This window comes from Falco biarmicus, chromosome 7 (assembly GCF_023638135.1).
Source record: "Falco biarmicus isolate bFalBia1 chromosome 7, bFalBia1.pri, whole genome shotgun sequence".
Lineage (NCBI taxonomy): Eukaryota > Metazoa > Chordata > Aves > Falconiformes > Falconidae > Falco > Falco biarmicus.
The window spans coordinates 37486482-37503045 of record NC_079294.1 but is presented as its reverse complement, the minus strand read 5'-3'; the positions used below and the strand labels follow the sequence as shown (position 1 = coordinate 37503045).

Here is a 16564-nt window from a genome sequence, read left to right as displayed (position 1 = left end):
CTTATCTACCAAACACTAAGGCCTTTTCTAATTTTTCCTTTCTAGAACAGGCCCCAACACCTACTCAGTTTTGTTTTGCTCCAGTCAGAAGAATCAACTTTGCACATCAACCCAAGCTGCTTCCCAGTCAGCTGTATTCTAGCACACAGCTGAAAGCTAAAAGCCACACAGACCAGAAGCAGCGCGACAATTCTGACAAGTAGCAGGTCTGGCTTTTCTCCTCCATGATGGTACAAAATGCAGGCAAAAGTCAACCACATCATAACTTAGTAGCCAATACTTCCAGTTAACATTTGAAAATGCAGAAAGTGTGGAAATCATCCTGATGGATCATCCATTAATGCAGGAATCCACAAGGTAACCACGAGGAAAAGTTATATGACATACGCAGTGTACTTTCATATTCATTTTGAAAATAGCTGTGGAGTCAGGTGTCTTGTAACCCAAATAAACATAATCTTAAAAAGAAATCATATGCTTCACTCAACAACCTCCCCTTCCCAAACGAACTCCAAATAAACTGTTCAGGAATGCTATGACAGTAATAAGTTACAGCTCAAAAATACAGTTTGCAAAATAGAAGACTTAGCTTTCTGATGCACCTTATTTGTGCCATTACCTCTAGAGTGCCTCTTTTTGTTGGGTTTAGCACCAGGAAACGTTTGAGGAGGTTTTCACAGTCTGTGGACATGTAGAAAGGAATCCTGTATTTTCCCCTTAGCACTCTTTCTCTAAGTTCCTTGGTAACAGAAGAACAAACAGTAAGTTGTAAGCAGCAAATCAATTAATACTACATAAACATGCCCAACGTCCTACAAAAACGCACCTTTAAGTTCTGTCCATCGAAAGGAAGAGATCCACTCACAAGAGTATAAAGAATAACACCTAAACTCCAAACATCTACTTCAGGTCCATCGTATTTCTTCCCTTGAAAAAGCTCTGGAGCAGCATATGGTGGGCTGCCACAAAAGGTGTCCAGTTTATTTCCGACTGTAAACTCATTGCTAAAACCAAAGTCAGCTATTTTAATGTTCATATCTGCATCTAGCAATAGATTTTCAGCCTGGAAGAGAAAGAATGGTTTGCAAAATGAACTTAAAATACTTGATTTACAATGCTATTGTCCATTTTTACTCATTCTTAAAAGGCAAAAAGCTGAAATATCTGTTAACATTCCCTTCCTTCCAAGGTCTTTAGGTATATCCCTTAGTTCAAAAATCTCTCTACAACAGCGTCAGGCTGTGGAAGCTGTTACGCTGCCTGAAAACTGTGTTATTACCATCTATCTGTTTTCTCCACAGAAACGCGTCCCGAGTTATTTTAACTTATATTTTGATCTATTAAGATGGAAAGATGTAGTTGTGCTAGCCGTATTTAATGTGGCATTTTTCCAAAAGCTTGGTAATATACATAATCTTTAAACTTTTTTCAAGTTCTTTTTTTTAATTGGTGGTGTTTTATCTGTGGTTTGTTGGCTTTGAATTACAAAGCTATGATATATTGAACAAGTTATTTGGCATCGCTATTAATATGAAAGGCACAGTTTAATGAAGGGATATACCATTTCATGCCAAGCTACAAAGAAGCCATACTTCAGCTTCATCATCACAACTGGTAATTCGTTTTGTTTGAGACCAAAACTTGTCATATCTCTATGAAAATAATTTAAAAAAAAAAAAAAAAAAAAAAGATCTCATAGCTTAACACTGACTTGCATGGGATTTTAATCTGACCACAGGGTGAGAAGCTATCTTTCAGCAGCCATTAAATTTCTGTATTTAAAAGCCTTACAAATCCTCTCCCCTTTATTTGAAGTGGTTCTATACTATAAACATTCCCCAAAACTTGTTATAATACATGCAAGAAAAAATAAATCAGAAAGCTTAATATACACTACATTTTATCAGCACAAATATTACACCCACAGGTACAGAAGCTGACACACACACTTCACACACTTTTTCCTACTCACCTTGAGATCTCTATGAACAATATGCTTTTGATGGCAATACTGCACTGCAGATACTATCTGGATAGAAAACAAACCCAATTATATAAGTGACATCTCAAAGAAACAGGAGTTTTAATCAAAAGTTCAATATTTACTACTAAAGTTGACATGTACTTATCCACTCAGAACTACTTAACCAACTACTACAGTGACCAGCATATTTGGGGAAAAGCTGCTAAATAACTTGGGTGTTTGTTATTTGATCTATTTGTTTTCTACTACACTTGAAAGAGGATTTTGTTTTTCCTGTGTGGCTAATTATAGACCAATAGAAGCAATGACTTTCAGAAAGGTTACTGAAGTCTCTCCATACCAATGCTGTATACAGCTATAAAAGCTTTCCCTCTAGACTGAAGTTTTCCAGTTCCTCTCCAAAGGTGATTTTTCATGCTGCAGCATGGAGAGAAAAAGGTAAGAAACGGTCTGGAGAAACTACTGGGAAACAGATTGTTTATCAAAATTTATGCAGTGTGAAGCAACTATGCATCTGACTGAGGTCTGCTGTCTGAGTGCATATCGTTTATTGTATTTTGTACTGCACAGGAGCAGCAAGCACAATGGAAAAAAAATCTGTGTCTCTCAAGTGTAACAATTTCTTCAATCATAATTTGTAAATATCATTAAGTTTTTCCTGCTTTATACAGCAAATTATACAAGCTACTCACATAGCACAATGTCCTAGTACACTACTTTAATCATAAGCACTGCTGAACTCTATGTCTTATTGTCACATGACTGCAAATGTGGTCAAATACATTTTACTGTCATGCATATGTGGTCAGAATTGAGGCAGATGCTATGACTTCTTAAAAATAAGTGGAACTGTACATAATTTACTGTAATAACTATGCTTAATGATTGTATTTCCATTCTTTGTTAAAGATCAAGATGATTTCCAACATAGAAAGATAAGGTATCACTACTGTTACAAAAATAACTCATGATCAGACTGACCAGCTTAGCATAACGATCTTCCTGTACTGTTAAGAAGCGATGGCTCTCTCTCCCAGCATTTTGGACAGGTCAAAGCAAGATTCTGGTGGGTCAAAGAACTGACCTACCAGTCAGTTTTACATTTGAAACTTGAGCACCAGTGTTACGATCTTTGTGCCCCTGTATTATTGAATCATTCACATGCAAAACGCCACTTTAGAAACCAAACAGTCTATGACAAGTTGAAATATTTCCACTCTCTACACTTTCATTCTGTTTTTACTTGTTCCTTTATGTATTGGCTCCCTCTTTCAGACTCCCAAGTTCAGCTTTTTACAGTTACTGAAACTGTGAAAGTGCTCCCATGTCACCACTTGTATCACCCTTTCAATTTTCCTTCCTTTCTTCTCTGCTACAACTACTTCAGCACCAGTCACAAGCTCACTCTGCAGGGGCTTCCAAGGCTGACAGCATGACAAACACCTCAAGCTTTATTCGGGACTGCAGAGACTCAGCACTATACCACTCGCTCCTAAACTCCTTTCACTTTGACTGTCTAAGGGTTGAAGGTCTAGCGGATGATCAATCAGTAGTTTCCTTTGGAGGCGCTTTTGAACTACTCTGCATTGCAAAAAGATAGCACAGATTGCAGAAGTGAGTCCAACCTAAATGGAAGGGAAATAATGCAACATGTATGACATCAATAATTGAAGAACAGCAGTCAAAACTGAATAAACAACAGCACAAAGCATGGCTGCACTGGATTGACTCCCTTGTCTTCCACCTTCCACCACTTCCCATCGACAGCCCCCTACCCCCAACCTACTTGAGCATGAGAAGTTTGCTGGTGCTTGGCAGGTGAGCAGAAGAGAAGAAACGGAACACCTTTTTGCTAGAGGTGACAATTGGCACATTAACATACATTTCTTGGGAGGGATTTAAAAAAAAAAAAAGGTATAATCACACGTTTTAAAAAACAAGTTAGAACAAGTTACCTCTAGACAGAGAAACAATTCTTCATAAGGATTAAGTGACAAGAGGATAGAGAAATGACCTCTCAAGGTCCCTTCCACACTGCCACAAGTATTTTGTTACTTAATTGCAACATACAAGACTGACTTTGTGGACTTTTTTATTCTCCAAGATCTGTCCTAACATCTACCAGTATTAAAAATTCTAGTTTCTGCAAGGAAACAGGGGAAGACTGAAGGAGGCTGGGTCTTACTGGCTGCAGTGAAGGAACAGAGGGAACTCATACACATGAATTTTGGGAGGCCCTCTACACTGAGTCTTGGCTTCCCATTTTTGCATTAATTTTTATCCAGACAGGCAGATTTTTATATGGAAAAAGGATGGTAGGATGGAATCAGAACTGCTTGGAAGCCTGCACTAAGGGAAGAGAAACGAAGTGACATTAAGAATGCAAAATGTTCTGGATTTGAATTTCTCACACATGGCTGCACAAAAGGAGTTTGAAATGGAGAACTGCAGAGCACAGCTACATTTTCAGTGTTTGTACCCTCTCTCGTGTTACTTGTCAAGCATGACTGGAATAATGTGATCACTGTCTTTTACGTTCTTTTTTCCTGCTAAAACCCTTAAGTATGCATAACAAAATGGACCAAAAACGCAGTATTTTTTTTAACAAGCAAGGAGGGGAGAATTACCAAATTCTGTTCTTTGCCTGCTAGAGAGGAAGTACCTCCTCAGACAAAACACAAGTGTTTGATCCAGAAATCACATCTACTGAAAGAAGAAACATGATCTGAAAACAAGATATAATACAACCTATTGTAAGAACAAAGTTCAATATCATGGCACAACTGTTTCTTCAGTTTGAAGAGAGCCACCGTCTGTTAAACCAGTTAGCAAATTAAAAAAAAAAATCCCTATTATGTCATGTCTCTATCTAACATAAGAACAGCTGCATTGAATCAGATAAAAGGTCTACAGAGACCATTCTCCCTCCAACAATGGCTAAAAGCTGTAAGAAGCTATTTGGGGACTACAGTAAGATGAAATTAATATTATGACCTGTAAACCCAGTACGATCTAGTTTCCTTTAACTGTCCCACAGCCAGAGTCCTAGTGCCTTATAAATCCCAAGCTCTGATCAAAACTGCCTGATTTCTGTTCTCTGTGCATCCCCTTCTCTCTAGCAAAGTGCAATGAGCTTGTGGTATAGTTTCTCTTGTCAGGTTATTACTAGAATTACTGGGTTCTTTTCCCCCCCAGGCAGTCATGCTTTTGAAGCTCTCAAGAACCACCCATTTTTGAGATCAAGATCCTCTAAAATTGGTTGAACTTACTAGGTGGGAAGTCAGCTGCTGAGGGAGGACAGAACACAGCTGCCTATGCTACGAGACAAGACTTACAAGAAGAAACTGAAAACACTTATGTGTATTCCAGTGATTCAAATGAGGTCCCTGTATTACAAACAGCATTTTAGTCTACTAAAGTACAAAAAAAAATTTCAAGCTGAGAATCTGAAGTACATAAAATCAACTCTTGATAGGTCAAATACCCAGCTCAGCAGATAACTACATTTTAAATTCATTCCCTTCATATTGCTTTTCAAAAACAAAGTTAGACATATCCTGTTTTACCCATATTATCCCATAAAATTAAGCACTAAGTGTACCTGTAAAACTTGTTTGACTTGTTTTCACTTAAAGAGGAGTCAAATTGTTTCGAAAAAAATAGGTAACTATTGAACAAATGCACAATTTCAATGGAATTACTGCAAGATCTTTTTCCACACAGCTCCTGATAAAAGAAACTGAGGACACAGAGCAGAGCACTGTACCAGTAGGAGTTTTCAGTATTGACATCTGAGAGAGAACAGCAAATCCTCTCAAGTTACTCTTGAAGCTCTTCAAGTGACATTACAAACAGCAAGGCAACAGTCTAAGATTTAGAAGAGATGGCTGAAACAGGAATGATCGCTCCACAGCCCATCATATCTACTCCAACACAGCAGAGAAACATATCAGAAACCCTCAATCATAAAGGAAAGTTCTCTACCCGCCAGAGTATGCAAGGGAGGGAAGCAGCTCTAAAGAGACATGTAAGATTTTGTTGAAGATGAAGAAAAATTTTCCTTACTATCAAGCTGCAGAACTCCAGTAATCACAAATCATTGCTGGGGATATAAAGTCTGCAGCAGCTTTTTTTGGATTGCTTGGGTTTTTGGTTGTTTTGTTTTGGTTGCGGTTTTATTTTTCTCCTCCCCCAAAAACGATTAAAGAGGGTAAATAAAAGATTTGAAGACAAAACAAAGGAACAAGGATTTTACAGAAATACTTTTGTTGCCTCCTTACATTGGGTTAAATACATATCTGTTTTTCTTTACTTTCATTGCTACTTTTGAGCTTATTGCCTATATTGCTTTCACACAATTCTTACTACATGAGACAGCGGGAGCAAAACAGTTGTGGCAGTTTCCTAGTTCCCACATTTTTCCTTTTGGTCACACTACCCACACCACAGAAGTATGAAAAGTTTTCTTTACAAAACATTTTGTGAAAGTCATTAATGAATTTGCTGCAGATCTATTACGTTAAATTTCTTCTACTTTTGTATGGCTATGCCTAAGAAGTGAAGCTATCAGAGCCTCCCCTTCCAACAGTGAAACTGACTTGACAGTGTTGCAATTCACCTGTTTAAAACCCCTACATATCATTTAATAAAACACTCTTTGTCTCTATTCATTATTTTAAAGTGTCATTAAGCAGGAGCATAATTTTTATATTTATTATTTTTCACAACATTATCTAGGTTATCCAAGTGACCAAAGGGACGGAAATAATGTAGGCATTTACAAACTGCTGCACAAAAGCAGAAAGAGTACCTCAGACCAGTCAGACCTGCAAATAAAACTCTAGATGCTACAAGAGCAGATATTTGGATTTAAATTAGTTACACAAAAATATTTGGTTATATTTAATACTGCTTTACTGTAGAATAGAAATGCTTTTTATGCATCAATGAAATTACAACATCTTTGCAGGGCCAGTTTATCCATCATAAAGAAAGCTAAACTAACAAGATATTACTTTTCTGGGATTTTTTAGGACAATTATTAAAACTCCATCTTTTCATGGAAGTGGATGGATATGAACAGATCCCTGTTATATGCCCTGCCTGCATTTTGAAACTGGCCCGTTTGTTGCCTGTTACATTTGAGTGACTTCCAAAAATGTTACAAACCAGCTGAACCAAGGATATATGAAATCAGCCCAGAGGAATTGCATTTCAAAATGGAATACACTTCCAAACCAAGCAGCCACTGTGTTCTTGCACTCCTGGACACCCTGGCACACTGCACTAAGGAAATGAGCACCACTGAATGGACTAACCCCTTCAAAGTACTACTGTAACCCAATTTTTTCCTCATTCAAGGGCTACAAGTCCACAACATGCTGAACACTGCTAGAAGTCAAGCGCAAAGGACAGCTGTTTTAGTCATTTCAGCATTAAAAACTGGGGGGGAGGCGGGAGGGGTGGGGGGATAAGGTTGATGTTTAGGAATGTTATACATACCTGTCTAAATTTAGCTCTAGCCTCCTTTTCCTTCATTCTTCCATGTGCGACCAGATAGTCAAACACTTCTCCTACAATTCAATAACGAGATACATTAATGTCAATTTCAGAATCTAGAGATTCCTGCCTAGCAGTTGCCCACAGCAGCTTCACTGGAATGACTGTACTTCAAGCTTATGATTACAGGTTAGCCCAACAGACCAAGGCACAATTGCCATGTAATTTACTACACCATCATCTCTTATACAAGAAAATAATGAATGACTGGATATAGGCAAAAAACCAAAACCATTTCCTAGCAGTTCTTTATGATAGAAACTGAGCAGCATACTTCTGTTTTATAAATAAAGATGACATGCACCACTTCACAGACTTTCTCACAAGGGTTTCTTTCTTTTGCCCCACAAAAAGTTTCATATATGAGAACACCTGATGACGTTTCTCAGTATTGTCACACCAGCACTAGAATTTTTCATTGTGCATGTGTATAAAATTGTTCTAACCAAAAACAGAAATCTTAGCTTTAACCTAGCCTTGGAAGAAGTACCCACAAGGAAGGTCACAATAATAAGCGTAGCAGGACACACTGATGTAATCCATCACACAACCACCAGATCTATAAGATACACTCAGAAGGATTGCTCCTGAACAAGCCCAATGTTGTCTAGCTGTGAATGACTAAAGAAGATTACTGAAGTAGTACTTAAAGCAGTACTAAAGACCTGTTGCATTTTGCTTTTTTTCCCTTTAACCAATCCAGCCATTTCGAAGCACATCAATACAGACTACAACATTTGAGCTTTAGGTGCAGCCAACTGGCCCATGGAACACTGACAGGTTTGAGACAGCACAGATTTTCTTTACTTAAAGCCAATAGTCACATACATAAGAAATCTTACAAACACAGACTGGTACACCGTTTCAAGAACTCTGCTAATATACAAAATAAAAAACGTAGAAGTGGATCAAATATCTAAATATTCTCTACTGAGGAAGAAAACATTGCTTTGCAGACAGCCACCTCACAAGGGAAGAGTTGAGTAACTTCACATTTATTTTTGAAAAGAAGCAACTCCACCAAATTGGAGGAAAAACCCCCGAGTCATACAACAGGAAAAGCAACAACTGAGCAATCTGAGGCAATATCAGAACTTTCCTAACAGCTTTATTTCCCTCTGTAGTGTATTATTTAATACTCAGCTTGGCTAGCTCTCAGCTGTATGTCACAGCTGTTTCTTCAAAAACCTTGAAGGAAAAAACCTGAACACTTCTCCATAATTCAGGCAAAATGGCACCAAATTTATCCCGTTTATGCAAAGTGTTGCAGTTGTAGCAACAGTTTCTTTCATCCTGTAGCCACAGAGTTCATACGTATCATGTGCAACCAGTATCTTGATAAAGAGGAAAACTGGGAAACTGATGCCTGCCACTGAGATGACCAGCCATTCCTGTCTTGCACAGCACTGCACAGGCAAAGGGTACTACTCACAGTATCCCTCCACTACCCTAAGAAAGATCCTCACTGCTTTAAAGAATCTCTGGCCTTCTTCCTCCTAGAAGCTAATCACTAGATGGCAACAGGACTTCACTTTTAAGTCCATCAAACAGCCCCACAGATGCCTCCAAAACCACCTGTATAACCAATATTTTAAGAGTATTCTACCAACTCTGTTTCTGTTTAGATAAATCTTGGCTGAGCATTTAGGGAGCTGCTAGAAGAAAAGATAGGCAGGTAGAGAATCATTACTTAGTTCGCTGAACTTCAGGTAATCTAACATCAGAGTCAGAATTCAATGCTGATTTTCTCTGAAAAGAAGTCTCCGTGCCTCCCTCCCAAAACTAAAGAAAAGCCACAACTATGTGAGATTCCCAGCTGCTGATGCTAAAGGGTCACACTGACAAACTGAGCATTATTAGGTTTTAGTCAGCAAGGAGTAACTTAAGCCCAAATACCTTAATTCTAGCCCTGGTGAAAATACCTGACACTGCATGATGCATGCTTCCCACCTTTCTCAGCAATCAGCAATAAATGTTTGTTCCTCCTAGAATAGCATAAGGCTAAGCCTAACAATTCTTGGCGGCAGAAGGTCTGTGATTAATATATATCAAATGTTATCAATATCTAAAAAACAGAAGTTGCAGTGCTCATGCTTTTGAAAGCAACATTTAAAGAAACACAGAAATGTTTCACCCAAACATATTTTTGCTAAATATATGAAATAGGATGCCAGAGGTAGGGAGTGGAATGCAATAAATTGAGAAGGTTGGCATTTGTGATGGACAGGAACAATCAATGGCTGAATAAAGATTTCCATTACATTTGAGTTGTGAAAACAACCCAAATGTTACTAATTTGCAGTAAGTTCAGAAGCTGGTTTTACAAATTATAATTACTTATGATGCCCGAAGAAGCTCTAGAGAATACAAAAGATTTTGCTTAATATTTTACACTACCATTACATCAATATTTGCTGAAAAAGAAAGCAAAACTTTAAAGAAAGCAAGTGCTTTTTCCCACTTGGCAATTTGTTTGTACGTGTCATCACAGCAGAGAGGTACTTACCTCCACTTGCATATTCCATTATTAAATAGAGAGTTTTTTCTGTTTCAATGACTTCAAAAAGCTTCACTAGAAAAGAAAGCCATTTATTAATCATTTAACTAGCTGCAGAGGTATCATGTTAACCCCACAGAGAATTCTGTCGGAGAAAAAAACCCCAAACTATTTGCTTGTTGCTTGACAATATCAGACTACTCCTCTAAAGAAGCTTTTCCCATCTAATGTTCCTAAATGGGAAATACTGTAACACATTTAGTCAACTCATACAGAGCACTCTGTCAAGAAAAAACACTTTGCTTCTGTTACATGAGAAAAGCAACTAAATTAAGCAGAACGTCCATGGATTTGATCATCAGCAATAGCCATTTTTATGCACTGAACTGGCACACATGATGACAAATGAGCTTTCAGTCAGTTTGCTGACAGTCCTTGAACAGTACTACATCATTTAAATGTACAATCCTGAACATTTTCTTGACCACTTCTTGGCTTTGTAATGTACTTATTTTTAATGACAGCCTGATTTCAGTCAAAACCAGTATTATATTCAAAAGGAACAAAATTAACAGTTAGTTATGCAAATAACTGTTTTGTGCAATGGGACCAAAAAAGAGTTGGGTTTTTTTGTTTGTTGTTTTTTTTTTTAAAACACAGCTCTGAAAAAGTATTTATTTTACAGTATTTACTTTACAGTAAATTGACACCCTAGTGCAGAATCATCTTTTAAACTCATACCTCAACAATTGTTAACAGTGAAAAAGCTAAAATTTCTCCAGCTGGAAATTATGTGAAAGAAACAAGGTACCTATATTTGGATGATTTAAGATCTTCATTATTCTTACTTCTCTAAAGAGCTGAAATAAACATAAAACATGAAATAAGTTAACAAAATAGGTTCTTCCTAAAACCTGGTCATTTTGATATACTTATTTAAAGACAAAAGGCAAACATTACTATTAGCATTTCAATGCAGTTCATGAAATAAGCACTTATTTGGAGGGAAGAGTTAAGTGCCTGCTTCTTTTAACACCTCTCCCAAAGCAAGTCAACCCTCAAAAACCTGAGAACATCCACAAAGCTCAGGAGAGAAGTGATCCTAGTTCTGTGGTGTGCAGACTTTTCGGGCCAGAAAACCGTTACGAGTCCACACAGCTTCTTGCTGGCCAGAACATCTCAGGTGATCTTTCACCCCCTTCACAGAAAATACTGTTTCCAAAGTTTTGTGAACCCTCACCAGAGCACCTTTTGAAGACCACTGCGGAATGTTACCAGTATAAATTCAACATTCTTTGGTACTTCATTACAGCCATGGAACTACTGTGCTACAACCGGAACTCACAGGTGAGAAACCAGCGGCTTATATCACACAAAAAGTGTGTCACCCAACTACATCAGCAAGGAGCAAGTTTTAAGGAGAGGTGGGGAGGCAAGGCTCCCCTCCACCCCCGGCTCTTCAGAAGCATTCCTGCAAGGTGACTGAGGCACAGTAGCATGTAGTCCTGGGTCTGTCACCACAGCTCCACTGACTCATCGCCAGACATCCAGCCTCCAAGCCTGCTCAGCCAGTACAACACGCTGAACATACTTGCCAAAATTAATAGGGCAGAACGCAAAGAGTGTTTTCCTGACCCCAGCAGAGAGAAGAAACACCATTACTTCAGTGGTACAGTCTCAAAGGGATCAGCCTGCTCCCACCCTCTTCACCATCCACCTTCTGATGCAACAGGATGGTACTGCTTCCCTTTATGCAAGCACTGGTGTTAACCCAGACTGACACACAAGGTCCAGAAATGAATTTAACAGAAAAATCTCACGAAACACAACTTACCCAAATAAAACCTTCATCTCTAAGTCTTTTGTGAGAAGCTCCCTTGCCCACCCCAGCACATCTGTTTTGGCAGGATGGATGACAACTGCCCATTTCAAGCTGCAGCATGATGTCACATCATCGGTGCTGCATCCAGAGACTACGTACCGACAGAAAGGATCTTGCTCCCCGCCCCAACACTAACACTCATGTGAAGAGGGTTTTGCTTGAGTAGAGATTTGCAAAGAGTTCAACACTGCCTGTCACACTGAGTAAATTTTGCCCTCCTACAACTGGATGACAATATAGGAATGGCAAATGAAACTGGTCTATTACTGATGAGCTGTTAATTATTTTCACCTCTAAAAACTCTTATGCAAAAAAGACAAAAAGACAAGTTAATTCTAAAAATGCCATTGATGTTTCTACTGCAATATAAAAGATTGCTTTTAATGAAGTTGGTTAAAAACAGATGAAGTAAAAGTAGTCCCACTTCCCCCAGAAAAGACCCAAGATAAAAAATTATTATAAAACAACCTTTTAAGTGCAAATACTATTGTATTTGGAAAACCCAAAGAATTCTAGGCAATACGCTGTAAGGCTGTCAAACATGTAGCTGTTCTCCCTCTGCAGCTCCCCCCATGCCAGCCCAAGACTCCAGAGGGCTGATGTTCTTAAGCCTTGATTATTTTTTAACAGCATGCTTCAAAATGCAGGAGTAATCAAGAGGTTTTATAATAAACCTAACATCAACTTCTACAGGCATACCAGTAACGTTAACAGATCATATTGAATTTAGTATAAAGAGACTGAAGCAGAACAAGAGTCCACAGCAACACAGACATGGGAGACAAGAAAGAGTTTTGTAAATAAGAGACAACAGCATTGTTATTAAGAGTAAGGAAGCAAAAAGTGCTGCTGCAAGACTTGCCTCAGGTCAGATTTCAGATAAAATGAAGACATTTAATATGTCTACATGTATTACTAGCGACTCAAAAATCTGTAGGTGTACTTAATAAAAGCAAAAAAAAAAGTGAAACATTGGAAACAAATAGAAAACAACCAAAGATTCAACAAAACTAAATCCTTGTGCCTTTGTCTTTTAACAAAACAAAATGCAGAGGGTGGGAGTTAAATAAATAAAGGGGAGTTGGTGGTGTCACAATTTGGAGACCAGCTGTTCTAAGCATTCTCTGCTTTCTGATGTTTCTAGAAAGGCTAAGATTTGGGGAGTAAACCTCACTGCACTGCCCAACAGCCCTTCCCCCCCATGCTACAGCCACACCTGTGAATGGTACACTACCTGAACACAGAGTAAAATCAAAGTTTTCCAAATGCTTTTAAAAATCTTATTATCATTATCTAGGTTTGCCTGACACTTCACCAGATGACAAGCTGCTTCAATGCAATCAGGATTGATCAAGTGAGCTTTTGGCCATGCAAAATAAGTTTCAAAAACTGTGCATGCGTGTTTCCCTCTTCCCCCAGAGAAGTAAGTAAATTGCCTTTTTCTTTTTTTTTTTTTTTAAAAAAAACTATGTTATTTCTGGAGCTTTTTCATATGTTATTATACAAGGTAGACTACTTCACCATCTCTCTCAATCATCAGAAATTTAAAAGCACCTGAATCCATAGCATTTTTCTTACTCTTCATTCAGTTAATCTGAACTGGTCTACAATATATTCTGAATTCTCCATTAATACTTTTAATCACAGTTTATATAACTGAAAGCCTCTGGTCAGCTTTTAAATTTCTGAAGACAGTTTGCTTAATTCACTCTCAATTGATTGTTGATATCTTCCACTCCAATACTCAGACAAAGCCTATTGGTTTAGATTCTCACCAAGGGCAACTCCACTGCTGCACAGGTAAAGACCTTGGCTGTTATTCAGCCGTTAGCCTATTTATCATCATGTCACACACACCCCAAAAAAAGATGCATTCACAGGATTAAGTATGGGAATACACGCAGTCATAATTAATGCCACCAAACAAGAACAGTCAGCTAAGGGTAATACAGAATAAGACAGTAAAAACGAGGCTAAAATTCACAGTATCATCATCATGTAAATGAATATATTCACTCCCTTTTTTTTAATAAATTATGCTGACTTGGCTGGAGCTACCTACTTCCTCTATTATACACTGTACATTCTGATGGTCTAACGTGATAAAGGATCTAAATATAACATTTGTCCACAAGATGACTACTCTGCATTACTGACATAAATGAAGCATGTCAAAAAGTAGCTTCTACATATAAGCCATTTGTTGAAGTGAGTGACAAGAAAACAAGCTTTTTAAGAAAAGACTATTTTTGTCTCAGAGGAAATTAAAAACATAAATACTTGAGAATAGGATATAACCACCAACAAATTCTTTATTACACTTTTAGTTAAGATAAATACACTTCAGACTGTGCTCCCCTCATCAGTTTAAATGTTGTGTGGCACTTTTGACACAGGCAGCAACTTCCACAGGGGTATCTGGAAATGCTCGACATTGTATTATGTATTATAATCTATTTCTGATAGAGGAATAAAATGTGAACATCATACAACTTTCACACAGTATGCTGAAAAACAGTTTCCCAGATTTCATTCCCCCCAAATATCATGTGCATCAACTTCTAGCAAATGAAGTAGTAATTATCATCATACAGTAAAACTCACTGCAAACAGCCAGGTATGATAAAAGCCCACACATGTGCAGTTCTCTGCCACAGAAATGCAGAAGTAGGTGTAACATCAGAAGAGGCAATGTGAAGGTTCTCAGTACAGAACATTTTCATACTTTTAGGAACCTGCTTGTCATAATGAGACCATAAAGGCAGACAGGCAACTGAAAACAATGCTTATCGGTTTAATTTCTAATATTGAGCTTAAAACCTACTCCAAATTTGTTGAACATCTCATTTTCCATCAACAGGAGCTCTACAAGTGTTTCTAGGCAAAGACAAAGATCCTTAGTCTGCCAGACAAATGGCGTTCAGCTTTGTTGTGGTCTGTCCTGCGACTGTAAGCTGTGTTAGATATGGGGAAAGAATCACGTTTGTTTAATTCTGCTAGCCAACAAATTGAGGACAAAAACCCCACAAACCAGCAATGGAAGCACAGACACATACTGAGTAATAACCTTGAATCAATTTTACTTGAACTTTATTATGCTCACACATCCAAAACAATAAAGGAGTAGGGGGAAAAAAGCACACATCTTTTAAGCCAGCTCTCTTCGAACAAAGCAAAAGACAGATTAAAAGTGTTCCTCCATTAGCTATTGCAAGGGTTTCAGTAATAAATTATTTTAAAAATACCAAAAAAAATCTGCTAGAAAAGCAAGTCAGTACACTTGTCAGATGCAGAGCACCAGCATATCCTGGCCTCCTCCCCCCAAAGGGGAGGCTTTCACGAGGTGTCCCAAGCCAGCTCAAGCTAGACCTCTGTATTGGGTTCCTCCTGATAAAACTGCTCACTGAAATATGCTCTACATAGAATTAGGAGCCTCAAGCAGAAAGCCTTTAGACAATACAAGTTTGCCTCAGACAAACCACAACTTGAAAGCAGAAAAAAATACCTTCACAACAGAAAAGCCTGGGCATTTTAAATATCACCCTTCTCTTGCAGCTTTTAAAATACTGATTAACCCACGATCAGAATGGATATAGTCCATGTCAAAACTGATGTTTAAGAACTCTAAAAAGCATTAGCAAAAAAATGGCCCAAACAAGTGGGAAAACTTTCGTGCATAATAAACAAAAATATTTGGCTGAGGAGCTAAGTTCTAAAAGAAAAAAAAAAAAGAAAAATGAGAAGTGATTTAGTGCTATTACATGGGCTTGGTAAAAAAAACCTTGCATATAATGGAATTGCTAATTCAAAAGAAAAAAACGAAACTTTTTTTTTTTGTCTAGAGGGATGTGAACTACTGTAGCATCAGCATTTGTTTCCACCGAGACCAATATTCACTGGAACTGACTACACAAGTAGATTTGTGGAGAACTGTGATTATGACTAACACCACCAACATGGGAAAAAAACTCTAAGAATTCCCTTTTCTTTCAAAGCAGGGAAGTACCAGTCACAATTTCCTCTTCACTAAGCATGAGCAGCAGAGTAGTAATTAGGTCCTAAAACAACAGTTAAGAGTAGCTGCACGTGGCTACCACTGACTTCCTCAGCAGCAGACAAGAAACCTGACTCTTCTGAAGAGCTGCGCTGCTGAATATCGAGCTGTCAGGACTGCAGCCGCCTGTAGCTTACTGTGAGGGCATACCACGAATTACTGCTCCAGAAAGCAAAGCAAGTCTTTAACAAGGTTAACTTCTTCCCTGCAGCTGAAGTATCACTACTGAAGATGTAATACAAAGAAATCAGAACCAGCACCCTTAATCACCATTTGTTTCCCCACCTAAGGCTGACTAGGGTATGCAGCTACACTGCAGCTGAAACACTATATACCACACCCTCTTCTCAGCACAGCCACCATACCTCAAATATTTTATCGCTCTCTCCAGAAATGCAAGATCAGAAGCATTTCCATCTTAGCTTCCCCTGCATCTACAGCTCGCACGAGCAGTGGGCTTCAAATGCACCGAGGCTACAGCACTGCTGACAACATCAGGGGGAAAAGGGGCAAGGGTTTGCAAAAAAAGCCTTGATCAAGCAAAATTGGTAAGTAATACACTGTGCATTCACTGCTATGACAAACAGG

At 38.2% G+C, this 16564-nt stretch overlaps 1 protein-coding gene across 16 annotated transcripts in view; it reads right to left on the bottom strand.

Annotated features, from left to right (window-relative positions):
* Positions 1–16564, bottom strand: part of MARK3 (microtubule affinity regulating kinase 3) — a 63550-nt gene that overhangs the window by 26269 nt on the left and 20717 nt on the right. For all 16 annotated transcript variants that reach the window (XM_056347719.1, XM_056347727.1, XM_056347733.1 and 13 more), the window contains 6 exons: positions 10852–10900; positions 10050–10115; positions 7487–7557; positions 1973–2029; positions 827–1063; positions 620–739 (listed from right to left, as the gene is read on the bottom strand). In XM_056347719.1, coding sequence (XP_056203694.1) covers positions 620–739; positions 827–1063; positions 1973–2029; positions 7487–7557; positions 10050–10115; positions 10852–10900 — 600 coding nt within the window. The remainder of the gene's footprint in view (positions 1–619; positions 740–826; positions 1064–1972; positions 2030–7486; positions 7558–10049; positions 10116–10851; positions 10901–16564) is intronic.